The sequence below is a fragment of the Peromyscus maniculatus genome, chromosome 8, assembly GCF_049852395.1.
Source record: "Peromyscus maniculatus bairdii isolate BWxNUB_F1_BW_parent chromosome 8, HU_Pman_BW_mat_3.1, whole genome shotgun sequence".
In the NCBI taxonomy this organism is placed as follows: Eukaryota; Metazoa; Chordata; class Mammalia; order Rodentia; family Cricetidae; genus Peromyscus; species Peromyscus maniculatus.
In genome coordinates, this window is record NC_134859.1 from 108,424,314 (window position 1) to 108,437,517 (window position 13,204).

Below are 13,204 nucleotides of genomic sequence, written 5' to 3' on the forward strand. Positions count from 1 at the left end.
CTCTGTGAGTTCCAGGACAGGCTCCAAAGCTATGCAGAGAAACCCTGTCTCAAAAAAACAAAAACAAACAAACAAAAGACTGTTAGCCTGAAACTCCCACATAAAGCCAAATGATTAGCCAGGCTTGCCAGTGCACACCTGTAATCCCAGCACTGAGGACGGTGAGAGCAAGAGGATTACAAATTCAGGGTATTTTAGCTTCACTTCAAGATCAAGGCCAGCTTGGATTACATGAGACCCTGTCTTAAAAAAACCAAAAAGGCCGGGTGGTGGTGGATGTCTTTAATCCTAGCACTCTGCAGGCAGATCGGATCTCTGTGAGTTTGAGGCCAGCCTGGTCCACAGATTGAGTTCCAGGACAGGCTCCAAAGCTACACAGAGAAACCCTGTCTCCAAAAACAACATCAACAAAAAAAAAAAAAAAAAATCACAAGCAAATAAAAAACCCAGGTGACTAAGGGAAGTCTGAACAACTAAGAGAATCCAGGAGGTCAAAACGGGAGCCAAGAAGAAATCCAGTCTGCTTCCACCAGAAGCACAGCAGGGAAGTTACCTCCAAGACTCTAAGCAGAGGCCTGCATATGGGAGTGGAATCTGGGCTGTTTGGGGATCTGGAAGACCAAAACCAGAAAGGCATGCAGTCTTAGCTCCACAGCACCCCCTTGTGCTTACACAGCAAATGCCACTAAAATGAACTTGCATCGAATAGAACTATGCTTCCTCACACCTCTCCCAATAAAAACCAAAGATACAAGGGAAATAAATTCCCTCAAGCAAGAGTAGACAGAAACAAGTGCTGAGAGAGAGAGAGGAAGGCCTAGGATTCAAATGCTGGAATTACAAGACACAAACACAAACTCCAGAGAATGGAACAGAAACCTTCCAAGGAGTGATATGGAACCGTGAAGTGCTACATACCAACAGCTCTGCGTGAAAGGGAATCAAACAATGTTTTGGCTAGGCCTGTAAATCAGCTACTTAGGAAACTGAGACAGAAGGCAAGTCCAAAGCTAGCCTGGGCAACACAGAAAGACTGTCTCAAAATAAAAAGTTTACAAGTCGGGAGCAGAGACCTGGAGTCACAGCTCAGAGTATAGCACTTGCCTGGTGTGCATAACAGTACTCACTGCAAGCTGATAGCAGTACTGAAAAAAACAACAGGGCATTTAAAGTGAAAGTGCTACAGTGGAATGTGTCTGTAGTCTCAAGCAGGAAAATTCCAACTCAAGAAATAAAACAATATGAAAAGTGAAAATAGACGCACTACACTCCTAAAGAAGAGGGCAGCACCCAGAGACTGTCGTGTTAACCAATCAGGTCTCCACATTCAACATGCAGAGCAAGGAATTGAGATCAAGGAGAGCAGATATGAATGCAGCCCACAAACTCGCAATCCTCCTTAGTCTCCCAAGACTATGTGTCAGTAAGCTCAATTCAGACTTTTTCTTTCTAAGTTTTGTTTTTGTTTTTTGTTGTTGTTTTCTTTTTCTTTTTCCTGGAGCTGAGGACTGAACTCAGGACCTTAGCACTCTACCACTGAGCTAAATCCCCAACCACCTAAGTTGTTTTGTTTTTTTTAAAGATTTATTTATTTATTATGTATACAGAAGAGGGTGCCAGATCTCATTACAGATGGTTGTGAGCCACCATGTGGTTGCTGGGAATTGAACTCAGGACCTCTGGAAGAACAGTCAGTGCTCTTAACCTCTGAGCCATCTCTCCAGCCCAGTTGTTTTTTTTTTAAATAAATTATTATTTTATGTGCACTAGTGTTTTTACCTGCATGTATGTCTGTGTGAGGGTGTCAGATCTTGGAGTTATAGACAGTTGTGAGCTGCCATGTGGGTGCTGGGAACTGAACCCAGGTCCTCTGGAAGAGCAGTCAGTGCTCTTAACCGCTGAGCCATATCTTCAGCCCCTCTTTTTAATTTTTTTGAGACAAGGTCTCACTATGTAGCTCTTGCTGTCCTTTACTTTCATGTATTTTTAAAATATTTCAAATTTTATCTCGTAGGTCGGTGGTGGCACGTGTCTTTAATCCTAGCACTTGGGAAACCGAAGCATCGGAGTCAGACCTCTGTGAGTTCAAGGCAGCCTGGTCTACAGAGATAGATCCAAGACAGCCAGGGTCACATAGAGAATAGAGAATACCAAAAACCAAAAACCAAAAAAAAAAAAAAGGTTTACCTCATAGGCAAGGCTTGGTGATGCATACCTTTAATCCCAGCACTTGGGGTGTTTGAACACTTGCCTAACATGCGTGAAGATTTAAATAGCAACATCAAAAGCCCTGCCCCAGCTGGAGAGATGGCTCAGCATCTCTGAGTTTAATTACCAGCACCTACATCAGACAGCCCACAACCACCTGTAACACACAGACACACAGACACACTCACATACACATTAAAAAAAAAGTGTCACAAAAGCCATAGCCATTGTTCTTACTATACTCATGTGAAAGAGGCATAAGGACAGCAAGACCCAGTGAAATGAGGAAACTTTCCAAGGCTCACAGGTGGGAGGGAATGGCAGCATAAGTTCAAACTTCCTTAACATTCGTGAAAAATGAGTTGACTCTGGGAGCTGGAGAGACAGCTCCGTGAATGAAGGGGCCTAAGACAAGTCCAATGACCTGAGTTTAACCTCCAGGACCAAAAGGAGAAACTCATTTCCCCAAATTGTCCTGTGACCTTACACTCGAGAGCATGCTCATACATGTGCACACGCACAAATAAAATGTAATAGATTTTGTTGTTGTTTTGAGACAGGGTCTCAATACATAGCTCTGGCTGTCCTGGATCTCATTATGTAGACCAGGCTGGCCTCAAACTCACAGAGAACTACCTGTTTCTGCCTACCAAGTGCTGGCATTAAAGGTGTGTGCCACTATGCCTAGTTATAAAAAGTTTTTTAAAGAAATGATTGTTTTTCAAAATTTGAAAACCCTTCACCAGGATGCAGCTCAGGGGTAAAAGGGTGACTACCATGTTCTAGACAAGACGTTCTACTTCCAGCTCCATAAAAAAACTAAAGGCTAGCCGGGCAGTGGTGGTGCACGCCTTTAATCCCAGCACTCGGGAGGCAGAGGCAGGCGAATCTCTGTGAGTTCGAGGCCAGCCTGGGCTACCAAGTGAGTTCCAGGAAAGGCGCAAAGCTACACAAGAGAAACCCTGTCTCGAAAAACCAAAAAAAAAAAAAAACCAAAAAAAAAAAAAAAAAAACTAAAGGCTGGCCAGGTGGTGGTAGTGCACCCCTTTAATTCCAGCACTCAGGAGGTTGAGCCATGCGGATCTCTGTGAGTTCGAGGCCAGCCTGGTCTACAGAGTGAGCTCCAGGACAGGCACCAAAACTACACAAGAAACCTTGTCTCGAAAAAACAAAAACAACAACAACAACAAAAAAAAACACTAGAGGCCAATCTGATCTACCTATCTAGCAAAATCTTACCCCCAAATAAATTAAACACACAAACACACAAACAACCCAACTTTCTTAAAGCTCAAAGAAAATATGTCCTTGGCCACCCTGGAAATGGTCACAAATAACAATAGTGAAAGATACTAACTAATTATAGGGATAGGCAAACAGGGACCAAGTCTTTGCAGAACAAATAAATGATATCACTATATTTCTGTTTGTCACATTATCCTACTATGATAAAAGTGGTAAAATTGCCAGAATAGCCTACTGTTTGTTCTGTTCTGTCTAATAAACAGGCATGCAGACAAATGCCTGCAGACTGAGCCATACATGCAGGTAAACACTCATACACATAAAATTAAAAAAAAAAAAAAAAAAAAAAAAAGACTGTTCACTAATGCAGATGCCCAGTTTAGACGAGGCTGAACAAGCTTGTCTATAAAAGGCCAAACAGCCAACATTTTGAACTCTGCAGGCTACGTGTTATAATCACTCACCTCTGAACTTACAGCATGAAAGTAGTCACAGACATGACTGCGTTCCAATAATACCATAAACAGGAGTGAGTCAGAGGCCTTTGCCAAAGCCTCACTGACACGTGAAAATGGGCCACCATATCTCCCCGGTTTTCTTAGTAAGCAGGGCTGACATGGCATGATCTCTTCTCAAATACTTGTGCTCTAAGTAAGTTGTCTGCTCCAGACAAGACGTTGACTCTACTTCAGACATGGATCTAAGACCATAACCTTCTCCTAACACCATTCCAGGATTCCATAGTCTCACCTGCTCAACGCTAACTGCTGGTCTAGTACAGCTGCTGTACACCAGGCAAGCAACACAATCTCTGTCTGTGAGCAGTTAACAGGGCTGTAATTATAGTAGTACCCAGAGGATAAGGGAATCCAGGCAGCCTCAGTTGGAGCACTGGACCTAGTCCCTCCCGCTGCCTGTCTCCCACCAGCTGGACACTTACTTGATTTTTAGCAAATGAAGGGATTTGCTGGACGATGCTGTTATCTCTCCAGTCTTGTTTCTATTGATGTAAACTGAGAAGCCGTTGTTTTGGAATCCAAACTCCTTTGCAACCTACAAGCCCCAAACAACAGAAATGTAATGAAGATCCGAGCTGGCATACCACAGGCTGTCAAGACCACTGGAAAACACTTGGTAAAGTTAGGAAGTGCTCACCAGTCGGACCCCCTGTCATTTCACTCTGGAGAAAAACTAGTCATCATACCAGTGCCAATTCAAATAAGTGGCCCACGGGAAACAAAGGTCTTGTAAAAACATGGAAGAGATGAAACTGGCCAGAGTCAAGGCCACGTGTGGCAAGTTAATCAATAGTCAAAACCCAATTCCAATCATAAAACCTAACAACAGAGAAAAAACGGAGTATAGAATGATGTCACCAATCAAGAAAAGTCAGCTGCTGGGCATGGTGGCATACGCCTTTAATCCCAGCACTCAGGAGGTAGGCAGAGGTGGGCAGATCTCTGTGAGATGGAAGCCAGCCTGGTCTACAAAGTGAGTTCTAGGACAGCTAGAGCTGTTACACAGAGAAACTCTGTCTCAAAAAAGCCAAGAAAAGAAAAGATGGATGGATGGATGGATGGATGGAAGGAAGGAAGGAAGGAAGGAAGGAAGGAAGGAAGGAAGGAAGGAAGGAAGGAAGGAAGGAAGGAAGGAAGGAAGGAAAAGAAAGAGAAAGAGAAAGAGAAAGAGAAAAAAGAAAGAAAAAGTCAGCTGCTGGGCATGGTGGCACATGCCTTTGTTCCCAGCACTCAGGAGGCAGGCAGATCTCATGAGATGGAGGCCAGCCTGGTCTACAGAGAGTTCTAAAACAGCCAGAGCTACTCAGAGAAACCCAGTTTCAAAAAGCCGGGGGGGGGGGGGGGGGGGGGGGGGGGGGGGGGATAGTCAGCTGCAGCTAGCAAGATCTCACAGCAGGTAAAGTGCCTGCTGCTAAGTCTAATGGTCTAAATTTGATGCTAGACCCACACAGTAGGAGAACTGACTCTTGACCTCCACATATGTATCCTGTCATGCATGCTACCACCACCCATCTCAACAAGCGGTAGTGTAAGTAAGTAAGTGTAAGAGATTTTAAAATGTTTTTTAAAAAGAAATGTCAGCTGGGCATGGCAGCACACTCCTGTGATCCCAGCACTGGGAGGATGGAAACAGAAGTATCAGGAGTTCAAGACTAGCCACACAACAAGTTCTGGACTATATGCAGAAGATCCTGACAACATGACAGAAACAAGGAAAGGAGGAGGGAAAGAAAAAGGAAGGAAGGAAAGACAAGGAAGTAGGCAGGTGGGTAGATTATCAACTCACTTGTGCTACCGGGAGCAATGAAATCACTTAACTCAACAGACATTAAACATCCTACCAAACGAGCTCTCGGGGTTCTGGTTTCTGAAAACCAAACAATGAGACCTTGAAATGACTGGTCTCAAATGAACCAATCACTAAGATCCCGTGAGCTGTCTTCTTTCTTTGGCTTGAGTCCACGTGGAGGAGGCAGTAACACAGGTCTCAAGTAATTTGGGATAGCTTCAAACTTAGAACACAGCTAGAGCGGGCCTTGAATTCCTGATCTTCCTCCTCTACCTCCCAAGTGCTGGTCTGTGAGCTATTTTCAATGTAAACAATCTCACCACACATGCCAACATCAATTTCTTTACAGAGCATAAAGCCACATATAAATGCCATTGAGCACAGGCCATCCTGCCCAAACAAGATTCACAGGGCTCAAGACCTGCTTTCCAAGCAAGTTTGTAAGGATACAAGGAGGCTGTTTTAGAGACCATTTGTTGGGATTTTATTACTTAACAAGCAAACAAAACAACAACAAAAAACACAAAACCACACACACACACAGTATAATCTCACTTACATGAGATATCTAAAGTAGTGGAAATCACAGAAAAAGAAAACAGAATGGTGGCCACCAGGACTGCAGTGAGGAGAAAAGGGAAGCTGGTGCTCAGGGGCATGGATTTCAGAAGTGCGCAATGAAAGCACTCTAGAGACATGTTTCACAGTAATGCAAGGATACAAGGAACTTGATGTGAAATAAAAATAAGTATGTAACACAAGGAAAGAGAAAAAGAACACCATTACCATAGATGTACATCTGTATCTAGTAGCAGAGAACCACATCTATAACACAGTCTAGCAAAAAATAAAAATAAGCAGGGCAGTGGTGGCGCATGCGTTTAATCCCAGCACTCGAGAGGCAGAGCCAGGCAGATCTCTGTGAGTTCGAGGCCAGCCTGGTCTCCAAAGCGAGTTCCAGGAAAGGCACAAAGCTACACAGAGAAACCCTGTCTCGGAGAAAAAAAAAAAAAGTTATTTGGAAATCATTTTAATTGTACATTACTCTTATGAATCCATAAGGAAAAACTGGTGAAATTAAAGGGGTCCATCTGAACAGCGTTCTGCTCACAGGGTCTAGCCCTGCTGCGTCAGTTTCTCTGTGCAGGTCCTGTCCCAAAGGGTCTTCTTCTGCCAGTGTTGAGAGGACACTGACTCCCAGTACCCAGGCTGCTCATTGCATTTTAACTAGCAGAGCTCAGCATCCAACTTTTCCCTTCTTTGGTCATTCACTAATTGGCTTGTTTGGTGGGATAGCAAGCTAAGCCATTTGGAGGGACAAGTTTACCCAAGCCCAGGCAGGTGTCAGTTTGGACACAGACTTGGTCTGTAAGACCATGTTGTTTACAAGGTGTGCCAGTGTTCAAGGTGACATTATATGGCCATTTGTGACCTGTTCTAATGTAATTAAGTTTGTTTGTTTATTTATTTATTTATTTATTTATTTATTTATTTATTTATTTATTTATTTTTGGCTTTTCAAGACAGAGTTTCTCTGTGTAACCATGCTGGCTCTCTTGGAACTCACTCTGTAGACCAGGCTGGCCTGAAACTCACAGAGATCGACTTGCCTCTGCTGGGATTAAAGGCGTGCACCACCACTACCTGGCTCGTTGTTTTTATTTTTATTTATTTTTATTTTTTTTTTTGGTTTTTCAAGACAGGGTTTCTCTGTGTAGCTTTGTGCCTTTCCTGGAACTCGCTTTGGAGACCAGGCTGGCCTTGAACTCACAGAGTTCTGCCTGCCTCTGCCGGCTCCAAATAACTTTTAAAAAGTACTAAAGCACAAAATAAAATTCTAATGACAAGGGAAAGCAAGTGTAATTCCATTTTTAGTTTCCTAGGTATACATAGTGACATTCCTTTGGAAGCTTGATTATGTTTTAGATTTGAAGAAATGTAGCAAAGGCATCAGTAAGGTTGCCTCTAACATTTTAAATACTTCACCAATTGGGGCGGTGGTGGGGCACGCCTTTAATCCCAGCACTCGGGAGGCAGAGGCAGGCGGATCTTTGTGAGTTTGAGGCCAGCCTGATCTACACAGAGTTCCAGAACTTGCTCAGTGTGTGTGAGAAAGCATATCATTCCATGGATCTGGCTGGTCACAGTTCACTACAAGACCTACGCAGGCCTTCAACTTCTCTTGTCTCAACCTCCTGAGATGAGATAACAGGTATGAATGAGCACCACACTCAGCTCCGAATTTTCATTCTCAAAAATTACTCTTGCAAAGTACTTTGACATCTGCCATGGCCTGGTAGAGAGCAACTGTGTCAAACATCTGAGCCAGAGTTCTGCAAGGTGACTCATACATGTAACCCCAGCAGCACTCAGGAAGCTAAGGCAGAATTGCTTAGAGTCCAAGGCCAGCCTAGAGTGAGACTTTGTCTTTCTGTCTCTGTCTGCCCCATCTCCCTCTCTCCCTCCCTACCCTTACCCCCTCCCACCACCACGACAATCCAGCAGGTAGCCAGTTCTATCACACAGAGAAAAGCCACACAGCTGACATCTTGGTGGCAGGAGGAAAAAGTTAACAAGACAAGGCATGGACAGGCACACTGGAGGGGACAACCCCAGAAGACTGGCCACAGGTACCTTTTTCAAAAAGGTTGCAGCTGTTTCTCTCTTTGTTGCTGTGATCCGCTTCACTCCATCCGGGGATTGGACTCGGATTATCTATTGTAAATGAAGTAAGATGGTTACTGTACCTAATGAGACATCCATTTTTTTTTTTTTTTTTAATTTTTATTTTTTTTTTTTTTTGGTTTTTCGAGACAGGGTTTCTCTGTGTAGCTTTGCGCCTTTCCTGGAGCTCACTTGGTAGCCCAGGCTGGCCTCGAACTCACAGAGATCCGCCTGGCTCTGCCTCCCAAGTGCTGGGATTAAAGGCGTGCGCCACCACGCCCGGCTCTGAGACATCCATTTTATAAGACTTACACTTGAAGGGCTGGAGAGATGGCTCAGCAATTAAGAGCACTGGCTGCTCTTCCAAAGGATCTGAGTTTAATTCCCAGCACCCACATGGCAGCTCACAATTGTCTGTAACTCCAGGGAGGACCTGGCATCCTGACACAGACATACATGCAGGCAAAAACCCAAATATACATAAAAAGTAAATAAACTAATTAAATTTAAAAAGGCGGTGGCACACGCCTTTAAACTCAGCACTCAGGAGGCAGAGCCAGGCGGATCTCTGTGAGTTTGAGGCCAGCCTGGTCTCCAAAGCAAGTTCCACGAAAGGCACAAAACTACACAGACAAACCCTGTCTCTAAAAAACAAGACTTACACTTGAAGTCTGTTGGCGTCTGGACTGCTGAAACTGAAAGGTAGGAGTCACTCTTCCCCACCGTTCTTTGGTATGTATGTTGTGCGTGTACCTAAGTGCACAAGTACACCCACTTGTGCACATCCACATGGTGTCAAGAAGTCAACATAGGGCATCTTCCTCTACTGCTCTCCATTTTTGGGGGACAGGGCTCCCTGAACCCGGAGCTCACCACTTCAGCTGCACTGGCTGGCCAACAAGCAACTGGCTCCTCCCACCTCCACTTCCTACACTGCAGTTACTGATGTACACCACTGTGTCCAGCTTTCCCACAAGAGAGGTGAGTCATATCGACACATGAAAGATGGCCTAGAGTACCATCCTGATTCAAACACCCTATAGTTTCATGTAGAACATGCAACTTCAAGGCTAAACATGGTAGGAATACCTATAATCCCAAGCACTCCAGAGGTGGAGGCAAGAGCAAAAGAAGAGGCCAGCCTGGGCTACATGAGACCACCTTAAGATAGATTTTTTTTTTTAATTTTACATGTATAAGTGTTTTGCCAGGGGCTGGAGAGGTGGCTCAGAGGTTAAGAGCACTGGTTGTTCTTCCAGAGGACCTGAGTTTGATTCCCAGTAACCACATACCATCTATAATGGGATCTGGTGCCCTCTTCTGGCATGCAGGAAACATGCAGCTAGAACACTATACATAATAAATAAATCTTTAAAAAAAGAAATATTAAATAAGTGTTTTTGCCTGCGTGTATGTCTGTGCACCACATGCATGTATTGCCCTTCAAGGTCAGAAGAGGGCATCACATGAAACTATCTTAAAAAAAAAAAAAAAACAAGAGCTGGAGAGATGGCTCAGCTCTTGAGAGCAATAGCTGCTCTTACAGAAGATTGGGTTCAATTCCCAGCACCTACTGGCAGCTCTCAACTGTCTGTAACTCCAGATCTCTGGGATGAAATACCCACTTCTGCTCCACAGAATCCTGCATGCTTGTGGGGCAGCACATAAATTTCACACAAGCACACGCGCGCACACACATACACATAAAAATAAAAGATAAATTAATTAAAAAGTAAAATAAAATAAAGGCCCTTAATACCATGATAAATTCTATCATTAATAGTTTGATTTCTAGGCAGTCTTAACAAAATGTATTTCAAAGTCAAGGCAAAGCTAAAAACGTTGGCTGCCTTCAAGACTCCTAGACATGGACCAGTTTCTAGGCCTTGATTTCTATACTGGTCCAAGCCTTCTGAGAACATGTCATTCATTATGCTGGCATGAAATGGCATGCCCTATAAACCAGGCAGTTTCTCCCGGCCACCCAAGGGCTAAGAGGGAAAACACAAAATACCTCAGAAAATGCCGCTGCTGTACTTCCTACTCTGGCAGTCATTAATGGTACACTATATAGAAAACGCTTTGCAGATAAAAAATGTTGACAAGGCATTGTTTAAAGATTTCTAATGACACATTGCAGAACTCCATAATGGTTTACAGTCAACTGAATTTTGTCTACTTTCATCAAACAATTAAGAATAATGTGAGTTTTCTAAAATAGCACAATCATGTCTCTAATTTTTGGTGACTTTCACTTGGCTTTGCCATGTATATTCAACATTTAGATTTTGTTCTGGATAGTCCCTATGAATATCTTGATTGTTAAAGGGCATAGAATTGTGTCCCATTTCCTCACCCTGCTCACTCATCTGTATTAAGTGCAAATGTAAGTGACTTCTGATTTCTAGTACTCTTCACTTGGGATTTGATACCAAAGAAAAACACCTTTATAAATGTAAGGAAACTATTTGCACATATTTCATTCTTCAATCTGTCTTCAACACTGAGACATGTCAAAAAGTAAAAACCTCTGCTTCTCTGAGGAAGGCTCTGTAATCAGACATTTCCTGTCCAGACTGCTTGTTCCCAAATACCCAGCAGCTGCTTCCCAAATTACCACACAGAGGCTTATATTAATTATAAATGCTTGGCTGGTAGCTCAAGCTTATTACTCACTAGCTCTTACACTTAAATTAACCCATAACTCTTATCTATGTTTAACCACATGGCTTGGTACCTTTTCTCAGTACAACATTCTTATCTTGCTTCTCTGCATTTTCTGATCCCCCTTCCTCTTCCCAGAATTCAATCTCTTTCTGCCCAGCTATCAGCCAATCAGGTTTTTATTAGCAAATGAGAGTAATACATATTCATGGTGTAGATGTAACTCTGAATGGTTTTATTAAATAAGAAACACAGCCAAATGCAGAGTTAAAAGCCCAAGAGGTCAGAGCAGTAGCTAAGAACTGAGACCAAGACCGCCTTCTTACCCCACCCCCTGCGGCTGCCTTTCCCCTGAGGAGACCTACTTCTTGTGTGTCTGTCTTTTTATTGACTTTCTGTTCTGCCTTCTCATTGGTTGTAAACCCCTCATCACTGCCTGTCTATACAGACCTCCAGGTCTCTATGGTTGGTATTCAGATAAAAGGTGTGTGTCTCCAAGCTGGCTATGTCCTTGAACACACAGACTCTGCCTGCCATGTGATCGGATTAAAGGTGTGCACCTCCACCGCCTGGCTTCTGCTATGGCTTGCTATTAGCTCTGACCCCCAGGCAACTTTATTTATTAACATTCAAATAAAATCACATTTCAGCACAAATAAAATATCACCATACATGGTGTAGAAAAGGATTGTTCCACACAAGGCTCTACAAATGCTTCCTCATCCAATTACTCAGAAATGGGAGTCTGTCACCCAAGCATTATGAGAAAGAAGTCCCAAGGAAGAATCCTTTTGTTTGGTTGATTTTGGTTTGTACACACCATGTAGTCCAAAGTGGCTTCAAATTCTCTATCCTCCTTGCTTATCTTCCCAAGTCCTGGATTACAGGCCTATGTCCCAACACCTAGTTTATCAAAGAAGAATTCTACAGTGCAAGTCACTCTACCTGATCTACAACACGTTATAAGAGTCTGAGTTTAAGAAGAAGGAAATTTCGGGCTGGAGAGATGGCTCAGAGGTCAAGAGCACTGACTGATCTTCCAGAGGTCCTGAGTTCAATTCCCAGCAACCACATGGTGGCTCACAAACATCTGTAATGACATCTGGTGCCCTCTTCTGGCCTGCAGTCATACATGCTGTATACATAATAAATAAATATTTAAAAAAAAAAAAAAGAAGAAGAAGAAGGAAATTTCTACTAACAAAGTTTTAGATTAACCTCTGACACAGGCTACAAAAGAAAATATATGGAACAGACAGATGGGCCACATGGAGAACACAGATTCTGAATAAGTTAGATGTGAGGGAACAAGCTGGAGCGCTGGCTCAGCAGTTACGAGCACTGGCTGTTCTTCCAGAGGACCTGGGTTCAATTCCCAGCACCCACATGGCAGCTCACAACTGTCTCTAACTCCAGTTCCAGAGGATCTGACACCTTCACACCAATGCACATAAAATAAAGTTAAATAAATTATTTTGAGAGAGAGAGAGAGCACTGCTTGCTCTTCCAGAGGATCTGGGTTCAATTCCCTGCACCCACACGGTGTCTCACAACCATTTATAATGCCAGTTCCTGGGGATCCAATACCCTATTCTGGCCTCTTTGGGAACCAGGCATCCAAGTGGTACACATATATGGAGGCAAAACACCCATGCACATAAATACATAAACTTAAAAGTAAAACTTCTGGGAGCTGGAGAGATGGCTCAACAGTTAAGAGCACTGGCTGCTCTTCCACAGGACCTGGGTTCAATTCCAGAACCCACATGGCAGCTCACAACTGTCTGTAACTCCAATTCCAGGGGATCTGGCACCCTCACACAGATACACTGAAGGCAAAACACCAATACACATAGAATAAAAATAAATTTTTTTTAAAAAGTAAAATTTCTGAAATCAACTTCAGAAGAGTTTATTAATTCCTTACAACCTGAGAAAGTCAATTTAAGACCCACCGGTACCCATGAGAGCCTTTGGAATACCTGAACAAATACTTTACCTCAGTAAAGATCATTACAGTGTGTAGAAAGTTTAATAAGCAGTTCTTAACTGCTGATACCTCACCTATTTCTAGGCAAGTCATCTAAGTTAGTAAATTTTAGTTTTAAAACTAAAG

The 13,204-nt window shown here is 43.2% G+C and overlaps 1 protein-coding gene across 1 annotated transcript in view; it reads right to left on the bottom strand.

Annotated features, from left to right (window-relative positions):
- Nploc4 (NPL4 homolog, ubiquitin recognition factor) overlaps window positions 1-13,204 on the bottom strand; it is a 60,417-nt gene that overhangs the window by 45,962 nt on the left and 1,251 nt on the right. The window contains exons 2-3 of the mRNA XM_006987690.4: window positions 8,395-8,475; window positions 4,394-4,506 (exon numbers count right to left, since the gene is read on the bottom strand). Of these exons, the coding sequence (XP_006987752.1) occupies window positions 4,394-4,506; window positions 8,395-8,475 (194 nt within the window). The remainder of the gene's footprint in view (window positions 1-4,393; window positions 4,507-8,394; window positions 8,476-13,204) is intronic.